Source organism: Triturus cristatus, chromosome 11 (assembly GCF_964204655.1).
Source record: "Triturus cristatus chromosome 11, aTriCri1.1, whole genome shotgun sequence".
NCBI classification, from domain to species: domain Eukaryota; kingdom Metazoa; phylum Chordata; class Amphibia; order Caudata; family Salamandridae; genus Triturus; species Triturus cristatus.
In genome coordinates, this window is record NC_140594.1 from 867,050,718 (window position 1) to 867,068,048 (window position 17,331).

At 42.2% G+C, this 17,331-nt stretch overlaps 1 protein-coding gene across 3 annotated transcripts in view; it reads left to right on the forward strand.

Moving 5' to 3' along the window:
• The first annotated feature begins 2,939 nt into the window (after positions 1-2,939).
• Positions 2,940-17,331, forward strand: part of TRIM59 (tripartite motif containing 59) — a 134,808-nt gene continuing 120,416 nt past the window's right edge. For all 3 annotated transcript variants that reach the window (XM_085634716.1, XM_085634712.1, XM_085634715.1), the window contains exon 1: positions 2,940-2,990. Coding sequence is in view for 2 of the 3 variants with exons in the window: in XM_085634712.1 (XP_085490838.1) it covers positions 2,985-2,990 (6 nt within the window). In the remaining variant the exon portion in view is untranslated. The remainder of the gene's footprint in view (positions 2,991-17,331) is intronic.

Below are 17,331 nucleotides of genomic sequence, written 5' to 3' on the forward strand. Positions count from 1 at the left end.
TGCAACATTTAATCAACTGGTCAACTGGATAAACAAACATAAAGATTACAAATAATTTAAAAGTTCTTTGTCGCTATTTGAAAACTCAGAAAATATGTCCTCATTTTAGTTTTTTAGAGCACTAACCATAATTTTGATGCAAATAAGACCCTCTCATATATGTAATTTCTAAAGGAAATACTCTAGGTATTACAGTTTTAATTACATCAACATGACGTCAGGCGTTCCACACTTTTGTAATAAATATAGAATGTTAGCAATCTAGTTGTTCATTGGGATACTGTTGAGAGGCAGAGGCCAGGGGCACGGACTCTGAAAATTGAAGGCAGGTAGGAGAGTGCAGAGGCAACAATTTGACCACACTGGGCAGGCAGGAAGGGCAGTGGCAGTACAACAGACTATGGAGGACAGTGGAAAGGGGGGCAGGGGCAACAAACCAACAATACAGGACTGGCAAGAGAGTCTGTGGCAATATAATAGACCAATCTCCCCATGTCTACAACCAAAATGAATTTGATCTTGTGTGATGTAACCAATGCTCATGTAAAGCATTCCAATACCTGACAAGTCTGCACTATATAAAACTGCAAATACACAAAAAATAATTGTTTTGCACACTTCTGTCATTGGGCTACATGTGGGCTACATCTGGGTGATATTTTTGCTGCATTTAGGCTCTTTTGTGTCTGGTGGCCATCTTGGGAGATTTATTTGTTATGAAGTTTCCTAATTTCCTCATTTACTGCAGTCTCCTCAGTAGGAAATGCTTTCAGTTTTGTACTTTGATTCCATCAAGAAGGTATTCAGATATGTCGCACATTTGCCATAAATCATAATTTCTATGGCAAAATGAACCCCCTCATTGTGTTCCTTTTTAAATTAAATGTTTTAAGTGTTACCACTTTATTCCAACCAAGATGGTTCAGGTGTGCCATGCGTTTGTCATAAGTAGGACTGTTAGCGCTCTAGTTGTTCTTTAGAACACTCTGGGAAGCTGCAGTAGAACACAAAGGAATCAACTGACAGTCTCTGCCCTTGTTGGATGTACAGGTTTTACTGAGAATGTCAGACTTCATTCTCACATGACTGAGAAAGATAATGTGAATTTACAGAAAATATGCTCTCAGTTAGCTTATAGATCACCTTCCAAACCTCTGTGGGAAAAGCATGAGAAAATAGTTTTTTCTCAAACATGATTCATGCTATCACAGCAGAAGGCTTTTTCACATGGTAAAATCACCTTAGAACACACCACAATTCCTAAAATGAGTATGGTACCATCAACAAATGATTTATAATGTAACTAAAGTCTTAAAACCTTCTATTAACTGCAATGCTTTTTAATGAGGTGCTATCATGTATATTGGTCCCAAGATGGCTGCCAACACTTCTTGGATGAAGTGCCGACAGCCAATCAGATCTCACGATGAGATGTGTGGTTAGGCTCCGCCCAGATATATAGATGATTTTACTTTTGATTTTCTCAGGAACTACTGAACAGATATACACCATTTAAGCAAAATGCACATGCCTGACCTGAGGACTACCTCTTTGCCAAATTTCAAGTAATTCTGTTCAGCCGTTCGGGCTGTACCTTCGACTAAAAGTCCTATGGGAAAATGCATGGGGAAAACGCGTTTTGGGACCCCCCCCTTTTTTATCAGCCCCCGCTTGACGAATCACCCCGAGACTTTCAGGGTAGGAGCTGAGCGGAGCGCCCCATTAGTTTTGAAAATTTCACGAAGATAAGTCAACCGGCGCAAAAGTTATTCAAAATAGAATTTTCAGATTTCCTATGGGAACTCGGTCCTAACTATAACTATCTACTGGCGACCGCCAGTAGATAATATATATATAGAGAGAGAGAGAGACTGTTCTATTTCAGGGGTTTTGCAGCTATTTCAAGCTATTTCTAGATTTTCCCATTGCTCAAAAGAATGTGATTTCCGATATTTATCTCTTTCCATGGACTTCATTGGCTGCCTTTACTTGAAAGAAAGCGTCACTCTAAGTGTCACACATTTGAGAGTTGAATGTCACTCATAAGTGCACTGAAACATAGAAATGTCACACATAGGCAACCTGAAAACGTGTCAGCTATGCAGACACCAATACACTTTTACATCTCCTACGGGGCTGATCAAATGCAACTGCTTGTCTATTAAGAGGGTTAAAAGTAGAGGGAACCAAAATAGGAAGGGCAGTCGAACAGGGGCAACGACTGCAGGATCAACATGCAAATGTAGGACGGTTGGCTGTCCTACATTTGCAGCATTACCACTCCTTGAACAAATCTCACAACCAGAGAAATATCTGCATTTAAACACTTTCAAAATGAACTCTCTCGGAAACGTACAGCTTTCTTGCTAACCCTGTTAAAACTGTTGAGGACACTGACTCTGACACCAAGTTTATGTTTGAAATGAACTTCTGTCATTCGCAGAAGCGTCGGTTCAAAACATGTAGGATCCCGCCCCAATCAGTGGGTGTGTTTAGCCAGCCCAATGGAAGTAGTGAGAAGCATGTGTGAGAGTCTGTCTCGACCGTAAGCTACATGCTCCGCCTTCATGCGATTGCGAAAATACATTTGCGGCTGCGGTGCGATATGGAACTAGCCAGAAAGTAATTACTTTTACTTATTTCTATTTCCGAATAAAAATACGAGGTTGATTTTATGAACATGAGCACATTAATTTTGTTATCGTTTTTAGCAGTAGCAAGTACAAAAAACAACACCTTTCAGATGACTAGTAATAGTAACACGTTTTTGTAAAGACATTCGCAGAAGAATCAATTGTTTTGACAATCGTCTGCTTCAAAGTTGAAAATATACCTTTAGATCAAAAGAAACGCCTCCTTTCAAATATGGCGGCTACTGCTGTGCTCCCAAGAGTGTTGATCCCGCTGAATTAGTAGTACTGTACTTTTCGCTTCAGACCAGACATCAGAAACGCAAAGAGAAGGCGGCGAAGACTGTATGAACTATGCACGTAAGTTAAGAGCATTTAAACCAAATGATTGAAAATAAATAGTAAACAGATGTAATGTGATATATATGTAACCTGCCTTTAAGTGAGCCTAATTATTTTTTTACTGAGATCAATCTTATGGAACGAATCTGTAAATAATTTAGACTGCGCTTTTTAGTCTACTCTAGATCTACAGCTAAAGAATGCGGACCGCTGGTCTTGAATCTAGGCGAAAAGGAGTGACGGTGCAACACAATTATTTGCTTTGTTGCGAGCTCTTCACTATGCACCCTTGTGTTCATCACTCAAATTCGAACTGTAAATGAGTAGCAGAATTTGCGGGTCTATAGCAGGGTAAAAGTATCTGACGTGCGATGGCTATAACAGACCTCTCGCAGGGACTAACAGTGGAAATGCAAACAAATGTAGATTGAATGTTTTATTTAAAAAAAAGTTTATCAGGAATGTGTGGAATGATCAACAGATGGGAATACTGTCTTGGCGTTAAAAGTCGTGCATTGTCTGTTTTCGATATACTTTAGTCTATTATTAGATTACCGGTCAACAAACAAATAGACAATACTTCAGTATCGAATATCCCAAAGGACTGGGATTTGAGGGTTTGAGCGAAAGTTAATGCTTTAACAGAAACCATTGATTATCTAATATGAGACCCATAAAGTTTGTGATCCATTGAAATTTGAAAGGAATGAAGCTGTTCTCTTAAAAAGTAAGACCTATACCCAACAAGGGACTAGGGTAGCCACCTGGCCGATTTTCTTCATGCATGAACGATATTTTAATGTCTGCCGGTCCAAAAATGAGAAAAATCACTCAAAGCCGGTAATTCTTTCCCATAGAAGAAAACATTGGAAAATATGTTCTACAGCTGCACTTATGACCCCTGAGTGATAATTAAAGTAAACAAAGGCACATACTGGTGTGCTTCCTGTCTGGGCAGCACAGGGGCACAAATGTTGCTGCTGATGATTTAAAAACTAACAAATAGTGTAATAAAGGGCAATAATGTCAATGCCAAAGTTGCTAGGAATAATAAAAATTAATAATATTATCATACTATCACAGCAGCTTGTGGCGGAGGAGTTTGTCCCTCGGCCGGGGTGGAGAGGACTCGCCTTGTAAGGAAAGCAGCAAGGTCCAGCGCATTGGTGCTTCTGTCAGGGCGCTTTATAATTAGGGCTCCCGGTTTTATGGCATTTATTTTTTGGCCATTTCCGTCTGTATTTATCCATATTTATATTTTGGGCATTTTATCTGTATTTATCCAGATTTATTTTGTGTTTTGCGTATAAATGAGGTTGTAAAACTGTACATTACCATATCTATTTAACTGATAGACACTCACTCATACTTTGATGTCTGTCGTGTTTTAGCTATTTAAGCTGCCAAATATTACACAACAATACATCCACTGGTAAATACTAGCACTATACCATAAAAGTATTTTGACATATGCCACTATTTAAAGAAATTTCATCCTGTTTTTCAATTTCCCATGCTGTCCTTCTGCTCAGCTGCTGGCCTATAATTCAGGTAGAACAGCACAGAGAGTCACTTAATAGAAGCACAATTTTCTGTATTTATCAATTTTTTAAAATATATGCAGATAGAAAACAGATTGTTTTCTGTCTGTATTTATCTGTCAAAATCCGTAAAAACGGAAAACGGGGAGCCTTATTTATAATCCAGTTTATGGCGGTGGGGTCTGTCCCTCGGCCGGGGTAGAGGGGATGCGCCTTTTAAGAAAAGCTGTGAAGTCCAGTGAGTTCACAAATGCTAACATCGGAAACCTGGGCATCTGTGTGTGAAATTTGTTTATGAAACAGAAAACAAGAGAACCACGTGGGTTTGATGGAGGGGGCACGTGCAGTGGGGTGAAGGAAACACACACCACAGCTGTGCAATAAGGTGAAAGGAAGCACGCACCATGGGGTAAAAGGAGACAAACATCACATATCTGCACTGTGCAGTGTTGTGAAAGGAAGCACGCGCCACTACTGTGCAGTAGGGCGAAAGGAAGCACTCGCCGCAGCTGTGTACTTTGCAATGGGGGGAAAGGAAGCACGCACCACAGCTGTGCACTGTGCAGAGATGTCAAAGGTAGCTCGCACCACAGCTGCGCAGAGATGTGAAAGGAAGGACGCACCATGGTTTTGAAAAAACGTGAATGTTAAAAGGTGCGGTTCATTTTTAAGCTGTGTACCTTGCAATGGGGGGAAAGGAAGCACGCACCACAGCTGTGCAGGGATGTCAAAGGTAGCACGCACCACAGCTGCGCAGGGTTGTGAAAGGAAGCGCGCACCACGGTGCTGAAAAAACACGAATGTTAAAAGGTGCGGTCAATTTTTAAGCTGTGTACTGTGCGATGGGGGGGAAGGAAGCACGCACCACAGCTGTGCACCGTGCAGAGATGTCAAAGGTAGCACGCACCACAGCTGAGCAGAGGTGTGAAAGGAAGCGCGCACCACAATGATGAAAAAATGCTAATGTTAAAAGGTGCGGTTCATTTTTAAGCTGTCTACCTTACAATGGGGGGAAGGAAGCACGCACCACAACTGTGCACTGTGCAGAGATATCAAAGGTAGCACGCACTACAGCTGCGCAGGGTTGTGAAAGGAAGCGCGCACCACAGTGCTGAAAAAACGCGAATGTTAAAAGGTGCGGTCAAGTTTTAAGCTGTGTACTGTGCGATGGGGGGAAAGGAAGTACGCACCACAACTGTACACTATGCAGAGATGTCAAAAGTAGCACGCACCACAGCTGCGCAGAGATGTGAAAGGAAGCGCTCACCACGGTGCTGAAAAAACGCGAATGTTAAAAGGTGCGGTTAATTTTTAAGCTGTGTACTGTGCGATGGGGGGGGGGAGGAAGCACGCACCACAGCTGTACACTGTGCAGAGATGTGAAAGGTCGCATGCACCACAGCTAAGCAGAGGCATTATTTAGCAGTGGGTGCCAGCAAGCACGCACAAAAAGCAAGTGCTAATAATTAAGTGGCCATGTGTGCACCGGCAGACACCGGCTCAAATAAAGCCCCCAGCAAGGGACTGTGTTGCGCCCCTAAATCGAGCGAACACCATAAGCAGTGTGGGGAAAGTAAACACGCACCACAGCTGTGCACTATGCAGGGATGTCAAAGGTAGCACGCACCACAGCTGAGCAGAGGTGTGAAAGGAAGCGCACACCACAATGATGAAAAAACGCTAATGTTAAAAGGTGCAGTCAATTTTTAAGATGTTACCGAAAAAGAGGTGACTATAGAGGCCAACTACAGAGTACAGCAAATGTCTTGACAATAACATACTAATACAAAGATAACGGTGCAGTAAGAGAGTGCTGACATAGATGAAATGTGAGTGCAGGAAAAAGAAGCGCGCACTCTTGTGGCGGTGGGGTCTGTCCTTTGGCCGGGGTGAAGGGGACGCGCCTTGTAAGGAAAGCTGCAAGGTTTTGAAATAAAACATGATCCACAACAGATGGCACGATGCGCGCCGCTGCTCGCTCCCGACAGGTAAACGCTGCGGAAGTAAACATTTTCAGAAAAGGTGGGACATGCACCCGCCTTTGGCCAACTGCCTCTTTTCATTTTTGAAAGCCACATGCAAAGGCCAATAGCATGTGTGGAAAATTGAACACCACACGCATAAGTTTGCAGTAAGTCTGAAGTGATTCCAAGAGGCCCTCTCCTAGATCAGTGCATGCGCACTGCGCTAGGCTCGACCTAAAAAGGGGTGTCCTCATGGGAGGTTACAGGAAAAGACAAGGCGGTACTAAGGAGGGACTACTAAGCCTATTGACCAATGAAAAGCCACCATTTACAAAAAACCACCATTTACAAGGGACAGGAGCCAATTAAAAAGATGGGCGTAAAGTGGGCGGAGCTTTATGTCCATAGCCTGAATACAGCATGTCTCCAAGAGACAGCACAAGCGCTGCCTAGGCGAGACCTAAAAATGAAGACATACGATTTTCTGTAATGTTTTACTCAAGAATCATGCCTGGGCTTTGCAGAATCTTAAAATGTGAACAGATGCCTGGCATTTTTTCTCTAGGAAAAGTGGAAACCATACAGTGAAGGGGCACATGTTTGTGGTATCTGGGAGTAAAAGTTGTATTTCTCCATATAAATAATGAACTATCCACCTCGCAACTCCCTATAATTATCTGTGGGGATTTTAATATTAACTTACCTGCTGATAAAAAACTAAATTCAGAAACCGGCTGGGTATATAATGGCAGGAAACCGAAGGTGTTTCGGGCATTAAGGACATTATGCCTAGAGCACGCGCGCTCCGATCTTTGGAACTGGCAGAACCCTTCTGAGCCTGGCTTTACTTATTTCTCTTATCCCCACAATAAACATGCAAGATTAGATTATATATTAGTATCTCACTCTCTTCTTCATGATTGCTATATTGAAAAAGTGCCACGTATTCTAGCTGATCACAATCCCCTAATGGTAGAGATAAAGGGGAAAGCGCCAAAAGGCGGGGGAGGGGTCACTTGGAGCTTTGAACGAGCTCTACTCGTCAACGAAGATTATTGTGATCATATGAGAGTGTGGATCCCTCAATTTCTTAAGGAGAATTTAGGGAGTGCAGAAATCGAAATTGTATGGGATACGTTAAAAGCAAGAATACGGGGGGAAACCTTTAGATTTTCCTATCACTGAACAAAAAAGTGCGGAAGAAGATCTGATCGCAATGCTCCAATCTGGGGGCGACCACGTAGAAGCACAGGCTAAAGTGACAGCCGCAAAATCAGTGATTATGGAGCTAATAGCAAATACTGCCGCGGAAAAACTTACAGTATGGTGGGAGGAAGTATACGAGTGCAGCGAGCAGGTATGGCACCACCTGGCAATCAGAGCTAGACAAAAAGCGACTCGGAATACAATACAAGAAATAAATGATGCAGAGGAAGGGATGGTCACAGACCCAGATGGAATGCAAAATGTGCTTCATACATACTATCAAGAACTATATCGTGAGGATTCATCTGGGAGAAGTTGCGGCATATCTTAACTCGATTCCAACGGAACAATTTTTGCAGGAAGACCAGCTACAACTGGATGAACTTCCTCAATGGATCGGGATATTATTGTGCATTAACAGTTTCCTTAACGACAAGGCCACCAGTCTAGACAGTATACCTCTCAAATTCTATAAAAACATATAAAAAAAAATTGTCTCAGCTCAAAGACTGTATGATACAGCTATTCATACAAGTATTCAAGGGTGACAGACCACCTGAATTCTGGTCGCATGGCAAAATTGTAGTCTTTGTTAAAAGACATAAAACACCATCCGAACCTGGCTCATACCGCCCTATTACACTAATTAATAGCGATAGCAAGATTTACTCTAAAATCTTGACAACTCGAGTGGCTTCCGTTATTCATAAAGTTATCTCCATCAGGCAACATGGGTTCATACCAGGGTGGGAGACGACGGACTATATAAGAAGGGCTATCTCACTCTTTGATGCTGCAAACATCTCCAGCGACCCAATGGCACTTATTTTGCTAGATGCAGAAAAGGCCTTTGACAGGGTCTCCTGGCTATTCTTATGGGAGACCCTGTCAAGGGTCGGAATTGGAAAAGGATTCCTGCAGGCTTTCAAAATGCTGTACTTTGACCCTACTGCAAGGCTTTTTGTTAACGGAGCACTCACAGATACCATCAAGATAACGAGAGGTACTCGTCAGGGATGCCCTACTTTGCCGCTCCTATTCGCAATATATATAGACCCTTTTTTATATCAATTGGAAAACAATTAAGTTATTAGGCCTATTGTAACCCATGGTTGGGAACAAAAGTTTTGGCATATGCTGATGATATCGCCCTTGTGACCCCTGAACCCGAAACGGCGATTGTCGAAATTGAAGTAGAAGCGACGAGATTTGGGACACTATCTGGGTATTCCGTTAATCGTAGCAAAACGCAAATTGTGTGTAATGAGAACTTAACAATAAATGATATTCGCGCAGTTAAAAATGCAACATATCTAGGCATCTACATCTCTGCCAACATTGACAATATTGTCAAAGATAATATAGAGCCACTAATTGCTAAAATTAAACCAGACTTGGTGAGATTACATAATTTACAGCTGTCTATCATCGGCAGCTGTAGCATCATTAAAATCCTATTGTTTCCTAAATTGTTATATCTTTTGCGTGCAATCCCGCTTGAATTCTCCACCGATTGTCTAAAAAAAATTGAAGATCTATTTTCCCGATTTATCTGGGCATATACCAAGCCAAGAAGGGCATATAAATATCTTTTTGTTTAACAGGGGAGAGGGGATAACTGGCTCTACCAAATATAAGACTTTATTGTTGGGCCACAACATTACTATACAATTTAGTTGTAATACAAGAAAAGCCAAAAGTTAACATGACCAAGGAAGTACCGACTCCCCTTTAATTTATAATGGGGCTGGGCTTGGCGATTTCTGAACGACAGCCACTACAAGGAAGTTCGCTTTGAAACCCTGCAAGGGGGGCATAACATTTGGAAGTCAGTTCGAAAACTGATCGGTATTGGTCGGCTCAGTTACTATACACCACTCTGCAATAATCCCAATGTACCAGAGATTTTTAAAGGCCCAATCATTCAAAGATGGTGTGTGGCAGGGTTGACTAAGCTGGGAGCTTTTTTCTTTCCAATAGGTCTGGCCTCTTTCGATAATCTTAAAGAACAGTTTGCGCTAGATCGGAGGGATTTTTACAAATACCTCCAAATTAGAGATTTTTTAAATAAAAAAGGTGGGGGGCCAATTGGATTCACTAATAACAATATAAACGATACATTGAGAAGGAACAAAGACCTATCTATACGAGTAGTTTAGAATCTTTTCAACTCACTAATGACAGACAACATGGATGTTAAGGCTTTAAAGTGGAAAATGGAAACTGGAGCCTCGGAAAACCTATTTTTTCATTCTATCAAATTAGCAAACAATATTTTAATTCTGGCCCGACTCCAGGCTCAATATTACAAAACATGCTTCTCGCTTTATTATACACCTAAAAGGATTGCTAAATGGGGGACGGGTAGAGGTACCTTCTGCCCCCGGTGTGCATTATTTCAGGCAGATCACATCTTTGCCTCCTATGAGGCCCTTAGTAAACTAAAGCAAGAGATTACCGACTTTTTGAAGGTATCCCTAGGCATTGACTGTGTCCTCTCTCCAACCTTGATAGGTCTTGGGGTAGCCCAGAACACTCAGGGGAAGGTCAGAGAAGAACTGGTCTTTATCGGCATGGCGATCCTTCGCTTATGTCTCACATCCGCATGGCTGGATCCTAACCCCCCTGGGTTTCAGCAATGGCTCTCTCGTCTCTTATAAAACTACAATTTGGAAAAAGCTATATACGCAAGAAGGGGATTACGCTCCCGAACAAAGAGCCTAAAAATCTGGTCTACTTTGACCAGATGGATTGAGGAGAACAGGTAAATTATAAAGAGGAAAACAAGTCCGAATCCAAACTAAAGATAATAGATCAAGGCCAACTCCCTCGGGGGTGGGTAGGGTGTTTGCTGGGTGGGTGGGGGGTGTCACGGCTCAACCGGGAAGGGTTAAAAGGGGAGAAAAAAGAAATGCATAACTCTGATTTTCTTTGTTATTTTTCTTTTTATGCTTTCCTCTGACAATGAATCTTAATTGTTCTGTATATTAACGTTTAAATTGCATTGATAAAAAAAAATAAAAAAGACAGCAGTCCAGCTCAATTCATGTAGCTCTTAATTTGATTAGTAACCTGGTACTTTTACTATTTAACTATATTTACATATTCAAATTTACTTTGAAGGCCTGGACTGAATGAATTATTCTTTTTCCACTTTCTACAAACAAACGCTCATTGTACAGGGTTTTCCAGAGCCCTATATTCCATAAATACTACAACTAATATTACAACACTGTGTTCAATAGCTGTTTTGACACAGAATGTTCTGTATGTTTTGGCTAATATAGCCCATGGCCAAATTCATCCTAACTTGTCAATGCGTCTTCTTCCTGCAGTGCTTTCCATATAGGTCCATCCTATAAACAAATGCATCTTTGATTGATTTGTTAGTCCACAGTTAATCTTATCCATCATAAAACCTGCATAACGTACTTCACAATCTCTGATGAGCCTGAAAAGCACTCTTCTACTTCCTGATTCATGTTACCTCTGTCTTAGCCATGTATTCTTACAGTATGTGGCCAAGGGTAGCGCCGACGGAAAAGTGGAGCCTGGAAATATGTACAATTTGGTTCTCAGATTTTCAGAGCTGTACAATCCAGACACCATCTGAAGAATGTTTAATTGAAAGTGAGGATGGGCTTTAGTGTACTTTGTAGTTCACATTGTAAATCATGGCAAGACAGTCTTTAATGGACCAGATTCACAAATGAATCAATATAGGCAACAAAACAAAAAGGATCTGTTTTCCGTCACAGAATCAGGTTTTGTAGAATCTATGCAATCTCAAATTTGGGTTTATGGTTAGGTTCGTGGGTCTTCCTCTGTATTTCTTCTAGAAAAGGTAGGTTGACAACACAAGGCTTGTAATCTAGTGTGTATTCCTCAACTCTCTACTCAAACCCAAATTTACTCCATCAAGGGAAAGGTTAAATTACTTTGAAAGTCCTCCTTATTGAGTGAGAGTGCAGGGTAAAGAGTTTCACCAATAAGAAATATATTCACCTCCTGGAGAAAGAAAAAGAGTGACATGTGAAAATGAACATCCGCATCATGTTTCTTTGTGCAGAATTTTCCACCTGGTGAAAATTATGATTGAATCAATTTTCGCCATTGGAGTACTCAAGGACATTTATGACCTTAGTAGATTTTCTTACGTGTTACTGGGATCTTAGGCACTAAGCCCTTCATTCCGCCATTTAAAGGCATTTATAGAATAAGCACCAATTCCCTGATGCTCTCTATTTCCTCCCCACTTTGTTTGTCTCTCTAAACTTAGGATAGATAAAATATCTTACTTTCAACCACTTAATTTTAGTCTGTCTGATAATCCACGCCACTTGTTATTTGTCTGCTTCTCCCCATTGCCCCTAATCTTTCTCTTTCCTCCGTAATTAATAACATTGAAGGTGCCTTTCCTTTTAAACTTGCTTTCCCCCTACTCGAACTTATTACTTGATCATCACTCTCTACTACTTTATGCTGTGATGCTTTATCTGCATCATCGCCGTTTCTTGCTGTCAGGTCATCAAGGATAAGATCGTAATTTTCTAGGCTTGAGCCAAATGTATTATTCCCCCCAGTTAATCATGCACATCCCACATAGTGAATTCTCTTCCTAAATCTTCTGTCATATATTTTCATATTTGTTGCTTCGTTGCTTACATCTGGTATTTTTCCTGATACCTTTAAATCTGCATTTGGTCTCCCTTTTAAAACCTACACTTGATGCTTCAGATCTGTCTAATTTCCATCCTGTTTCTCTTCTTTTTTTATTTAGCAAAAAATCCTGAATCATTTTGTTTTATCTCAATTTATCACTTTCTTCAGCCCTTCTACAGTCTGCTGTTTTTAGGTCTCGCCTAGCATTGCAGCGCACGTGCTGCTCGCTCGGCGAGACCTACAGTGAGAGAGGAGATTTCTGAAGGGGACTTGAAGCCCCGCCCCTCTTTTTCATTGGCTGGCGTCCCCGTTTATGCTAAACGGTGGCCTGCCATTGAAATTTATTGTTTTTGGTTGCCGCCCTTTCCCCTTTTCGTCCTGCCCATCCGGACAGGATCGTCTGCTTTGCGGCTGTCGCTGAACAATGTCTTATCTTTATGGGGGCCATCCGTTTTCACTCAGTCCCATGTTTATTTTTGCATCGCACTTTCACTTAAAGTGGCTGCCGAGCGCTTGTTTTTTTTCTCCGAGTGCTTGTTAATCAAGCATAAGAGGTGCTTGTTTAGTACAGTAGGGCTTATTGAAACTGTCAGCCGCAGTAAGTTTGGCGGGGTTTGAGCACATGGCAGGCTGTAATTGTGTGCGTAGTGGAGAATTTTAGTGCGGAGCACATTTTGAATTGGCTAGGAATGATCTCCGGGCTGCTGTGTAAATGGAGCGCGACTGGGGGAATTCTTGCGGTCTCTTTGTCGTTCCGTTAAGCAGACTGTGCTACTGCTCTCCTCTTGCTGCCCACAAAGGGCAGCTTTCCAGTGTGCTTTCTCTCCAGTGTGCGCCTCAGCAGTTCCTGTTTATTCTGCCCTCCATTTACCAGCCCCCGTTTCGCAGAAGCAGGAGCAGCCCCAGCCCTGTGTCTGTGGAGGAAGAAGCCGAGGCACCATGGCGACAACCAGCGCCCGGAGAGAAGCACTCCGTGCGCAGCCGGACACGTCTGTCCTTGTGCCCTCCTCTCTTTCCAAGGCGCGCGCTGTCCTGGCTGAAAAGCACCCCGCCGCGGGGTCACGAGAAGAGCAGGATCTGGTCTGTTTACTCTTTCTTTTTTAGTCCTATTGCTGGGTTTCATTTCAAAGCAGGATTGTGGGCTTTGGGTCTTTTTCAAGTTTCAATGAGTTAGTTTCACAAAGTTTATCTTTTACAGCTAGTTTGGGGGAACCGGCTCTCCTGTGAGAGCATTGTGTCCCACAGATGAGGCACACGTGAAAAGGACTGCTCATCCCTCGCTTACCCTTGCTTGATCGCTTCTTGCACTGAAATCACGCCTTGCTTAAAAAAACACGTTTTGCACGTACTCAGTTGTGTTACTCTCAAGCGCACCCTTTATCTGACTGACATTCACCCCGTGGCTGCGCATTGTTGAACTAATCGGAATTTTTCATAAGCGTTTCTTGTTATCCCATTGATTCATATGACACATGCCACAATGATCCATTTTCCTGAAAGTTCTTTCTGCATAATTATTTTTCATGTGTTTTTAAACATTTAGAAATAAACTAAATCACAGTATAGCCTGTTCTTGCCCTGCAAATATTTAGAACATTGTAGGCATTATGGCTATTAGACATTGTTGATGTTACATTTGTAGGGTTGTGTAATAAACAAGCACGTCTGCTGACCAGGAGCCATGAGCAGTGTTCTGAAGAAATTAAATGACCTTTATTATTATTTTGATAATCTGTCGTACTTGAAACGCGCAGGCACCTAACACGTCTTTCCTTCAATGAGTGAACTGAGAAGGCAGCTTCTGGCAGTACAGAACTCTAACATAACAGAATCAAAATTCGGTGGTATCAGATAAATGTTCAGAAGTTGTGCTGTCACAAAAAAAAATACAAAATCTGATGTTTGCAAATGCCTCCAGAACAAGTTGTTTAACAGTAGGAGTAATTGCAGGGGGAAGTGGAAAGAGTGAGTGCACTTATTTACTCAGATGTCAGTGTAGGTGTGGGGCAGACAGCTCTCTGTGGGAACAGTAAGCTGCTTTTCTTGGTATCCGAGCCTTTCTGATGACCATCAGATTTCCCAGCTCGCTGGTTTTGTTTTTTCTGGATGGCATGTTTGATTATTTATCAGAAGGGGAAGGGAGTTACCTGAAGCAAATAAACCTGTGACCTGGCTTTTGTTTTGTTTTCAACCCAGTAAGCAAGCCCTGCCCTTTAGCAGATATGCAGAAAATAACAATCATATTGTTTCGTGGTAGGAAAGTTTATGACATGTTTTAACAGCCAGAATAGGACCTCCTGGTGTTTACCCTTTAGCGTCCTGCTTCTCACTTTGCTCGAAGGTTCCCGGTTTGTGCAGTCGCAGGTTTTAAAACGTGTGACAAGATTGTCTGTCTGTGTCGCCCTTCTAACTCAAGAGCCTTTCACAGAACCCCTGTACCAGAAAGCACAGCATGTCCTCCCAATCCAAGACGTGAATACGAATATTGAAAAACGATTTCCACATTGTTTAGATGGAAATAAGCCACTATATGAGGCCTACTCTGTCTGGCTTCATATGTCTACGTATTCTTTTTCATCTGCAAAGTGAACAAGCACTTATTGTGCGCAGCTTCCTAAGACAGCAACCCCTCTGATAGTTCTTTTTTAAGCCATATAGACATGTTTGCACATTCTGGAAAACGACTACAGCTATATTTAAGAATTAACAGTTCTATGAATTGGACTGAATACATCACTATTAAATCACTCAACGCCATTTTTTGCACCCTTTGATCAGATTCCTTTTCCAGTGCGCTGTACCTTTCTTTGCTAAACATTCAAGCGCTAAATTACTGGTTAGCTAGGGTTGCCACTTTTTATTATCTTAAAAGATATTCACTTTTTTACCATATGCTTAGACTAATCATATAAGATTGACATATTTACTGATGTGCATTCCTCAAAGCACAAAGAGAGCACCCTGGACACGAGAGATTCCCTCACTTATCCTTGATCCCAACAATCAAATACCCCCAGGTGGGTCCAGTAAAACCCAGTCAAACCCACTTTGGGCATGATGGGAGAGTAGTATTATACATGGCTTATAAAATTGTACCACTCTCCTCCGTTTGTGATCCTCTGACCTACTTCATGTCTTTTCTTTAGGAGGCTCAACAGTTTGCAAAGCCCAATGGGAATGCACTAGCTTTCATAAAAGAGATATTGACAGGAGAGCATAGCACCTCATTAAGGAGGTTCAGTCAACTGTGGAAATATGGATTTTTATGATCAGTTATGTCCCCTATCTTGGACCCCAACGGTTTCATGTATAAATCACAAGTACATGTATGTTCCCTCCAGTTCCAGTTATGAAGACGCAAACACATGTGCGTCCACCGCCAACATGCCCTCTTTCAGATCCGCCATGAATGGGCCGGATATTCTATTCCTAAGTATGAAAGGCCACCGGCTTTATATGGTTCATTTATCCCATTTTACAGTCCAGGCGAGTAGGCCCTGATTCTGCCATTAAGCCTTTTCCTGCCTTCTGCCTCTGAAAGCTCCAGTCTGAGCTCGCATCTGTATCCATGAACTTTGTCCTACTCCCTGCGCGGCTAACGGTGCCTGACTCAACCTGTCTGCCTGGCAAAAACTGTATTTCACCTTCGAGATTATCTGCTCCGCTCCCCATCCAATGCATTCCTGTCTAGTAGTTTAAGTAAACATTCTCCCAGCTACCGAGCAAAAGGCCCGGCTTCTCTGTCTTTATGCAAGTAATTCATAGCCCTGTTACTATGGAAGATTTCTGCCCTCGCATCTAGTGTAGACACTTAGACGCTTGTACACGCACTCACAGTCAGTATAGAATAGATTTTGTTCGAAAGACCTTTCTTTTTGGATAACATAGTTCTTTAAACATAGGATGTTAGATATGATTTGGGATTAGGTTGACTTGACCCCCCCAGACTTCTGTCTCCACATGTAGAGCTAAATGTCAAGTCCCCTTCACCCCCTAGTTGCACGTCAATTGCACGTCATGCTGCTGCGCGCGCATCTCTGCCGAGTATTTCTGCTGACATTGCGAAATTCTTTCATGGTGCCACCTACTTGTGACATCATACCTAATGACGTTCTTTAGTTACGCCTAGTTACACCCACTTTAGTTACGCATGTATGTTTTATCTTTGTTATCAATTGTTACGCCTCCTGCATCTGTTTCACTGTAATGCCTATTGTATAAAAATGATTACCTGTCAATAAAGTGGGTCCTTCACTTCCTGAACCTTTGTGGTGATGGAATATGGAGTCCATCAATTCGAATTGATTTTGGAATAAAGCCCGTTCCGAACCTCTAATACCACGGATTCTGCCTCTTATTTTACTGAGCTATTATTATAGATTTTCCGCATCAAATTAAGTACCGGTAATTAAATTATTTACCACATATATGGCGCCCGAATAGGGACACTTTCTCATCTCACGCGCCGGAGGTGCGTTGCAGGCCCGGTCTCCTGCCACAGCTGGACGGACAACAACGCGTACCCACAGGATTTCCTGTATCTCCCTCCTGCCGAGCGGGGGTAACTGAGGCTGCGATCAACACCCAGACGAGGCGGTGAGAAGTGCGAAGTATCCCAACCAGAGCCTAGCTGAGAGAGCAAGATCCGAGGTATACAGAGGCCCACCAGTTTCCGAAGTTTCGAGTCGAGTCCAGTCCGGTTCAAGTCCAGTTCAGTTCAGTTCCGAGGCTTTCCGTTCCGAGCTACCCGGTGAGTACCATTGTCGGGGAGGCGTTCTGACGTGCACATAGGTTGTGCCGGTCAAGACGGGTTTGGGTACACAAATCCGGTCTGCACTGTTTCAGCAGTGTATCTGTACTGTTTAGCAGTATATCAAGTATGTCTAGTATATAATTCAGAATTATCTAGTTAGTACCGAGTATTATGCTTAGTGACTAGTTCCCTAAATGGCCATCATTGTTTATTCATTAAATGTTAAATGTTAA